Here is a 10,000-nt window from a genome sequence, read left to right as displayed (position 1 = left end):
CGGTACACATTGTGGGGAGATACCCCCGATATGATCAGAACTACAGACATGGATCAGAGCTGCTGGTACCAGCGGTCAGCGTCCTGGATGTGTGAGAGGGGCTGGGCTGGTCAGATTAAGTCCAGAGTGTGAGGAGGTCCAGCTAATGAAACCTGTTGTGTGGCGGCATTTAAGAGGAGTGCTGGTTATCTGGCTGTGTGAGAGAACAGTGACTAACCTCTCCTCTAGTTCCCTCTCTCTCTCTTCCCACTCCCCCTCTCCTCTCCTCCTCTCCTCCTCTCTCTCCTCCTCTCTCCTACCTCTTTCTCTTCTAGAGCCCAGGTCTCCGACCGCAACACTCGGATGCCAGATCACCATGGCGACACCCTCGGTGGCTCACTTACTGAACCCCGCCCCCCGCCTGCTCCTCTGCTGCCTAGCAACAACGGTGCCATTGGACTTCCTGTATGGCTGAGAACTTCTCCACGGGAACAGACAGCCCCGCCCCGACGCGCCCTTTGACCTCTCTTCCTTTAATCACAGAATGAGGTCAGGTAGGGCGGGGCGGGGGATGGGGGGGTCAGAGGTGAACTGTCCAGTCACTGGGCCACTGCTGACTCTGAGCCAACGCAGATCCTCTGTCTGTATGAGCAGCACAGCTGACCGCTTCACTCCAGAGAAGGATATCATCAGAGACCTTCAGAGAGGTTCGGTTCACCCCAGCAACATTATCCTACGTTATACACACAGCCACTTGTGTCACACACGTTCACAGTGACACGTAAGTACATTTACATTACATTACAGTCATTTAGCAGACGCTTTTATCCAAAGCGACTAACAATAATTGCATTTAACGTAGGAAGAGCCAATGTATTACTACTACTAAGTAGGGTGAGGAGCTGCACTCCTACAACCCACCTGGTATCTACTACAAATCCTTGTGGGTGTAGACCTATATACACACACTCACACACGCACGCACAAACCACAGACCATAAACCAACACACCCCACACAGTAGCCACAGAGGTTTCTGCATGCTCAGACCAAGGACAAAGAGATAAAGTACTTTATCACCTCGCTAACACAACACACCTGAGCAGAGATCGACAGTTCCTCAGTAGAACCAGAGTTCCTCAGTAGAACCAGAGTTCCTCAGCAGAACCAGAGCTCCTCAGTAGAACCTCTCCTCAGTAGAGACTGAGTTTCTCAGTAGAGACCAAGTTCCTCAGTAGAACCAGAGTGGTTTGAAAAATGGGTGGGAGCGCCCGATCGCGAAAGTTGTTACTGGGAAGTTTGGGGCTACTCAGGATATTGGGGATACCAATCACTTGTCGGGATCCAAAAATCAGTTTTTAGCATCATGTGTCCCAGACCCATAGAGAGATCTGCAGCAGGTAGTAATGTAGTTAGCCTAGCGTACGAAGTGAATCAGCGAAAGAACTCTCATGGGTCTGGTGTTGAGACTAGTGTCAAGCTATATCCCTTCGCCTCTGAACAGAAGGATCAAGAATTTAGTGAGATGCCATCTCACCTGTAAGCCATCCTCAGGAGCATCCGATTCCCCAAACAACGGACAACCTGAAGAGAGAGAGAGAAAGAGAGAGAGAGAGAGAGAGAGAGAGATCAAATTCAGTCAAACGCAGGTACACAAAGACTGGCTACGGTGAGGTCGGTGTTGCTAGTGCTATGCTAAACATTTTTGAAACTGGACTACGAGTCAAATGTCTTTCTGACGTCCACCATTTTTACTGGGCTAGCTATGAAAATGCTTGTGAAATTCACGTTTGTTGTAGCTAAATCTGTCCATGAAAAAAAAGTCAAAAGATATCGTAGTTACACCAAGATTAAGGTGGCTAAGGCAGTTTTGTGTTCATGTGTGGTATTTTTTCAGTTTGAGTAATCTCACATCCTCTAGTGTTAGCTCAGGTTATGAAAAACATGGCAGCCATTTGACTCTTATAGTCCAGTTTCACTAATGGTTACCTCAACAACATTGACCTCCGATATTAGGTGGTTTTAATTAGTTTTGACAAAATGTGAAAACAAACAATTATTGCAGATTTAACTTTTAGAACAAAACTGGGAGTCTCTGTTAAACACAGACCTTATTTTCGGCATTTTTCACAAATCCCATTCATTCTCCCCATAGGGATTTTGGACTACACACCAATATGGCGTTGTTGCCATCTTAAAGCCTACAAAATGACGACAGCGCCTCACCACTCTATTCCGGCTGTTTCTCTACAGCTGTGTATGTTGTGTAAGTGTATGTTGTGACTTGTGTCTGTCTCTCTATCACAGTGTCATTCTGTCTGTCTGTCTGTCTCTGTCTTGAGTCACATGGCGTATTTACACTTTGTAAACCCATCAATAACAGTTAAAGAGTGAGGCATCTGTGTGTGTGTGTGTGTGTGTGTGTGTGTGTGTCTTCTTCCACCACAGTGAGACAGTAGCTTCCTGCAGCACTGGGCCACAGTGCTGCCTGAGCCATGTGCCCGACGTTGCCATGGCAACAGAGGACTGCAAGGCTGACACACACACACACACACACACACACACACTCACACACACACAAAACCCTGCACACATAAACTCACTCTTGCACAGACACACTTCCTCGCTCCCACACACACTCACACACACACACGCACACACACACACACACACACACACACACACACACACACACACACACACACACACACACACACACACACACTGCAGTCCGGCAGCAGAGCGATGCAACAGGAATACAGAGAGACCTTCCTGATGCCTGAGCTGGGGAGAGAACACACAACACTGAACACAGGAGAACACACAACACAACACAACACAACACAACACAACACAGGAGAACACACAACACAACACTGAACACAGGAGAACACACAACACTGAACACAGAACACAGGAGAACACACAACACAACACTGAACACAGGAGAACACACAACACAACACAACACTGAACACAGGAGAACACACAACACAACACTGAACACAGGAGAACACACAACACATCACAACACTGAACACCGGAGAACACACAACACATTACATTACATTACATTACAGTCATTTAGCAGACGCTTTTATCCAAAGCGACTAACAATAATTGCATTTAACGTAGGAAGAGCCAATGTACTACTACTTGCCAGAACTCACAAGTGCATCTTCTTTCTAAAACAAACAAGTGACTAAGAGCATAATCTAGTGCTGAAGCAAAGTGCAAGAATCACAATCAAAGTACAGTGCAATATAATATAATAATGCTAACACAACACAACACTGAACACAGGAGAACACACAACACAACACTGAACACAGGAGAACACACAACACAACACAACACTGAACACAGGAGAACACACAACACAACACTGAACACAGGAGAACACACAACACAACACTGAACACAGGAGAACACACAACACAACACTGAACACAGGAGAACACACAACACAACACTGAACACAGGAGAAGCCACTGCTGACCTGCTAACAGGAGCTGAGGCGCACCAGCACAACACACACCAGCACAACACACACCAGCACAACACATACCAGCACAACACATACACAACACACACCAGCACAACACATACACAACACACACCAGCACAACACACACCAGCACAACACACACCATCACAACACACACCAGCACAACACATACCAGCACAACACATACACAACACACACCAGCAGCCATCCCTGAGCCTGTATGAGATACCTCCAGTCTCTCACACACTGACCGCACTACATTTTGTATACAGTTTCTTTTTAAATCTTATTTTGCATTCTTTTTTTGTACTGCTCTGTGCACTGTCCTGTCTTTGCACTGACCTATCTCGTCCCTACTCCCTGTCCAATGTTGTCTCCATGTTATGCACCATAACCGGAGGAAATTCCTAGTAAGTTTAAAAACAACATGGCTGTAAAATAAGAATTAGAATAGAATTCTGATTCCAAAGTGGGATACATATTGACCACCAGTCTGCTAGCAGAGTAGCACAGGAGTTGGGTGGCAGAGCTGAGCTGGTCACACTCCTGCTAATTCGATGTCTTGGCTACCTCTGGCTCGATGCTGTAAAACTGCTAATCTGGGCCCAAAACTCCTGTGTCAACTAAGAGCTGAACTCTACCCAGCATAGCCTACACTTTGCATTAGCCTAGCACAAACTCCATCCCAACCAATAGCTTAGCATAGCTAAGCACAAACCTCCCAGCCCGATCTTGGCTTTAGCATTAGCTAACCACAAACTCCACCCAGCCTAGCTTAGCATTAGCACAAACTCCACTCAGCATAGCTTAGCATTAGCACAAACTCCACTCAGCCTAGCTTAGCATTAGCACAAACTCCACTCAGCCTAGCTTAGCATTAGCACAAACTCCACTCAGCTTAGCTTAGCATTAGCACAAACTCCACTCAGCCTAGCCTTAGCTTGGCACAAACTCAATCTGCTTATCTCTGCTCCACCTCATCCCTCTCTTTATCCAAACCCAGTCAACCCTGAATCTGCCCTGAGCACAGAACCCCTACCCACATGTGTGTCTTACCCGTATCCCTCTCATTCTACCTCACCCTCTCTTCCTGCTGTTCTCCCTCCCTCCCTCCTCCATTTACCCCCCTCTGTGTCTGGGCATGACTTGCCAGTTTGCACAGGAAGTGTGTGTGTGTGTGTGTGTGGTGTGTGTTATCTCCTCCACAGCTGGCACAGATAAGATTAGCCTGTGGAGGTCATGGCTGACCCAACGCTGCACATCACCTGTAGAACAGACGCCAAGGAAACCATGTGTACACACACACGGAGGACCAATACACACACACACACACACACACACACTTACCGGCGCGCAAACACACACGTGTCTGTACACACATACAGATACACACGCACGCTCACACATTGGAAGCGTTAGGCTAGTCTGAGCTAGCGGCAGGGGTGCTACTGTGGGTCAGCCCGGCTCACCCTGGTTGATGTCCTCGATGGCCCTGCGGACGCCGCGGTCGAAGGCTCGGGCGTCGGCCGGACTCTGGAAGGTCAGGCCAAACTTCTTGTCATTGATCCTCCAGTGGTGGAAGATGGGGTTGACCTTGTTGTAGACCAGGTCCTTCTGCAGCATGCACTCCAGCACCACCTGGAACACACACGCACGCACACAACACACACACACACACACACACACACACACAGAGGAGGAGCAAAGAGGAGAGGACATTCAGTCAGCATGAAACATACTTCTGAGTCAGAGAGCCCCTAGAGAGCTCCTAGAGCTTGGAATCAGTTTCAAGAGACGATCAGATTGGATGCCTTAGTCTTCTTGGACAGTTTAAAAAAAGATGTTAAATCAGTTTGATTGGTTTGATCAGTTTTATAAATGTGTACTGTATGTGTATACATGTGTCAATGTATGGTGTTTTTGTATTTATTTAATCAATTTGAATGTGTAAATGTATGAGGTCTTAATTATTTGATTAATATATGATGTTTTTGTTTTTGCTTGTTGTGTAACCAGATCATTGCAGATGAGACCCTGGTCTCAATGGGCTGCCCTGGTAAAATAAAGTTTAAATAAGAAAAATAGTCCAGTGTGTCTCTCAGTAAATGCATTCATATGCGAGTCTCCCAGAGAGAGAGAAGTAAGAGTTAAGGGGAGACACTACAGTTGAATAGGATTTTTTTTCCTTTAAAGATATCTTCATGAATTTTTATCAGTTTAATCTTCACATCAATAGAAATATTTTTTGTATTACACTTTTTCTCTCTCAAAATAAGTTTAGGTATGCAAATTAGGCAATAATCCATTAAATATGCGTAGATTTGCATATATTTTGGTATCTAAACAATGGATAAAGTCAGGCTTAAAGTTTTACTTTTGTTTTGACAATATACTAAAAACTTAAATATTTACAGCTGGGTTTGTGAATACAAGCTTATTTTCAAGAGATATTGGAAAAATACTGCATACACCTATTAAAAATATTTTTTTGTCGTATTTTTAGACACGAAATGCAACCTAAAATGAAAAGACAACAAGATATTCACAATTCCAGCTGTAAATATTTGCAGAATACATCTGAGAGTCAGTATGTAAAGTTTAGTGAATGCAACTGCCCTGGAAGTCGAGATACCGTCAGTGACGTCAGGTACTGAAAAAACGTACATTTTAAGAAAATGGCCGATAAAGATAAGCATAATGCATTCATATGCTTATTTCACAGGTACAACAATTAGAAAAATAGCAGTTTCTAATCAAGTCTCGCCATTCCTCTGTTAATGTAGTGATAGTATACATGTTATAGTAGAAGAATATCGAAAAATCTGAAAATGTAAGTTCAGAAGAGAAAACACCATTTTGACTGTAGTGTCTCCCCTTAAGGACTTGTGTTTACTCAGAGGGAGAGGGGGAGGAGAGGGAGGGAGGTGAGGATGGAGAGAAGGGAGGGGAAAGGAGGGAGGAAAGGAGAGAGGGAGGGGGGGGGGTCAGGGAGAAGGGGAGAGAGGGGAGGGGAGGGAGGGGAGGGGATGGAGGGAGGGGATGGAGGGAGGGGAGGGGGTGGAGGGAGGAGAGGGGATGGAGGGAGGGGAGGGGGTGGAGGGAGGAGAGGGGATGGAGGGAGGGAGGGAGGTAAGGCTGATTGCGGAGGCGAGACTGAACGGAGCCGGAGCAGGTAAGGTGAGTGGCAGAGGAGGAAGTATCACTGTTACCAGGAAGAACGACACTCAACACCACATTCCACACACACACACACACACACACACACACACACACACACACACACACACACACACACACACATACATAACGCAGACACACACACACCATACATAACGCAGACACACACACACACACACAACATACGCACAATGCACATACAACATAGAGAGAGGAGGAGCTAGGGAGAGAGAGAAAGAGAGAGAGGAGCTAAGGAGATACTAGAGGGGGGGGGGGGGGTACTGACAAGATACTTTATTGATCCCCCAAGGGGAAATTTTCTTGTTAGCACAGTAAAGGCAAAAAAAAGGCACAGTCAGCACTAAATACAAATTTACAATAAGTACACAAAAATATACACAATATACAAAAAGGATATATAAGCTGTACAAAACCTCAATATATACAACACAATACACAGCAATTAACAAGTGTAGACAACTTAGGATGCCTAGATTTGAAAATCTCTGTAGCGAGCGGTCAGGATCAGTCTGCAGCTGAAGGTGCTCCTCTAACTGACCAGGGTGGGAGACACGGAGATATGAACATATAGATATGAACACGAGATGACTCGTAATGGATTGAGCGGCGCAAAATACGGCCGCCATATTGGTCCGGTACCGCTGTCACGTGACAACCGCTCTCCTCAGCAGTTTGAATCAGTAAAAGTAACCCTGCATCAAGAGATAACTCTAGAAGAGAAGTAGAAACAAATATTTTTGTCTTTGAACTATCCATAACAGTCAAATAACATAAATAATAAATAAATAAAATAAAAAATTACAAAGTGCAAAACAGCAGCATCCAACAGTTGTAGTTGTATCTATCAGCTAACAACTATTTATCATCGTTCACTTAAAAGAGCCGGGACATAGAGCCGTATCGTTCGCGACCGACCCATCACTAGTTTACTCGCGGAGCTCCGTACCGGACCAAGATGGCGACCGCACTTTTCGTCCGGCAGCAATCAAATCAATGTCAATGCGGCGTCTAGTGTATATGTCTATGGTTCAGACAGCATGTGTCTGTCTGGCCACCATCACCCCCGCCAAGCGCCTAGATCTGGCTCGTCGCGAGCGAATACTGTACATGCACCCACCGGAACTTGCATCATCCACTTTCCAGTTCCGCCCCTCCCCCCCCTTGGTTTTGAACGGGTTTAATATTATCATCGCATGTCAGTTGCGCTAGTAGACGTTGGGACAGGGCCCCCGCCCCGCCCTCCTGATCAGTTTGTCCGTCTTGTTAGCGTCCGCTAGCCGCTTTGATGCTGCTCTCTGCATGATGCCATTCCATTCCTGCGAGTCAGCCTCGTTCCTCCTGAAGTCCATCCACCATCTCCCTGGTCTTCGCCACCTTGATAGTTTATTCCACGGTCAACCGCTCAACAAAGTCCTCCACTTACACATCCAACAATAGCAGAATCATCAGAGAACTTCTGTCTTCACCAGGGATCTGAGGTGAACCAGGACGAGGCTTTCCAGGGTCTTCATGATGAGAGTTGTCAATGCCACTGGTCTATGGTCGTTTTAAGACGCTGGGACCAGGGAGGATGTTTTCCACAACTCTGGGACCTTTTCGAGGCTCCGACTCAGAAGATATTCAGGAGCACCCTCGGGTTGACACCCTAAGCCGAAACCTTGGGTTGACACCCTAACCCTAAGCTTGGGGTTGGCACCGACAGCCTGTGTGTAGCTTTCTCAGCTCACTCTATTCCTGGGTGGCAGTGACGGTCAGTCCAGACAGAGATGGCGGGGGGGGGGGGGGTCTGTTGGAAGATGGGAGACGCAGACGGTCGTGCCGGAGGGTGAGGGAGCGTCCTGGTAGGGGAGGAGGGCGGGGTCGGGGGGGCATATGGGGGGGCCACAGCAATGTTTGCGTGGGAGTGTGGGTCAGGGGTCCTGGAGGAAGGTGGTGCGGGCTAGTCCCGTGTCAATTCTGTTGGAGGACAGATTCAGCTCGTTGGCCCCGGCTTGGCTACCCCTCCGTCCACCAGTGGGTTTGTTGGTAGGGAGTAATAACTCCCATGCCGTCTCACACCTCTCTCGCGCGTGTAGCTCTGCTGCAGCTCTTCTTCCTGTAGTTGTTCTCGTCCTCCTAGAGCCTCCATTTCCTCCTCGTCCTTCACCTTAAAGGCCCTCTTTCTTGTCGTTCAGTAAGATCTTTCCCTCTTTCTTTTCGTTCAGTAAGATCTTTCCCTCTTTCTTGTCGTTCAGTAAGATCTTTCCGTGGCCGGTGACCCAGGGCTTGTTGTTGGGGAAACAGCGCACCCTCCTGGTTGGTATGACACTATCCACACAGAAAGTAGTCCGTAATACAGTGGGTTGATTCGCCCGCTGATATCCTCCCCGTGAGAGTCCCTGAGCAGCCATCAGTCCGTAGTCTCAACGCAGTCCTTTAGGGCCTCAACTGCCTCCGCTGACCATCTCCTCACTCTGTTGATGGTCACTGGTTGCCGATGTACCACAGACTTGTAGAGGGGCCTGAGATAGACCAGGTTGTGGGCAGATCTTCCAAAGGGCACGGGGGGGGGGGGGGGGATGAAATCCTCTTTGACATTCACATACAGCAAGTACAAAGTTTCCTCTATTTCCTCTGGTGGGGCATTTCACAAACGGACTGAAGCTAGGTAGAGAGAGAGAGAGAGAGAGAAAGAGATAGATATACAGTAGATAGATAGATAGATAGATAGATAGATAGATAGATAGATAGATAGATAGATAGATAGATAGATAGATAGATAGATAGATAGATAGATAGATAGATAGGGGGGGAGGACAGGGGGAGAGGAGAGGGGGAAGAGAGGTACAGAGAAGGAGAGGGGGGATAGGGGGGAGGAGAGGGGTGGAGCAGAAGGGGATTAGTAAAGAGATATTGAGAGATGGGTAGGGAGGGAAGGAGAGCAGATGAATAGAGCAGTGAGAGAGAGTTTAGAGTTGCATTCTGGCTTCTGTGACAAAAAGGGGTGAAACCAAGACCACAGACCTGTTTCTGTGTGGGAGAGAGGAAGACAAGCGCACACACACGCCCACACACACACACACAACACACACACACACACGCATACACACAACACACGCACGTACACACACACGCACACACACACACGAGACGTTACAGCAGTAGAGGGAAAGAAAGGCCACATCCATGGATCCGGTTATCTACCAAGCCCTCGTGTTATCTTAAACTACTGTTAAAAACAACTTCCCACACTCACACTGTAAGCAGGCCAAAGTCCTCCTGGCTTATCTTTACTCATTTATGGATTAGGAAGTGATCACCAAGGACAAGCCTCTGA

General features: G+C 47.1%; 1 protein-coding gene across 1 annotated transcript in view; it reads right to left on the bottom strand.

The window, feature by feature from the left end:
• The window catches only part of spred1 (sprouty related EVH1 domain containing 1), a 35,198-nt gene that overhangs the window by 6,503 nt on the left and 18,695 nt on the right, over positions 1-10,000 (bottom strand). The window contains exons 3-4 of the mRNA XM_084450747.1: positions 4,956-5,124; positions 1,516-1,562 (exon numbers count right to left, since the gene is read on the bottom strand). Coding sequence (XP_084306873.1) covers positions 1,516-1,562; positions 4,956-5,124 — 216 coding nt within the window. The remainder of the gene's footprint in view (positions 1-1,515; positions 1,563-4,955; positions 5,125-10,000) is intronic.

This window comes from Borostomias antarcticus (genome assembly GCF_949987555.1).
Source record: "Borostomias antarcticus genome assembly, chromosome: 16".
NCBI lineage: Eukaryota > Metazoa > Chordata > Actinopteri > Stomiiformes > Stomiidae > Borostomias > Borostomias antarcticus.
The sequence above is the reverse complement of the archived record's forward strand: the minus strand, read 5'-3'. Positions and strand labels throughout refer to the sequence as shown.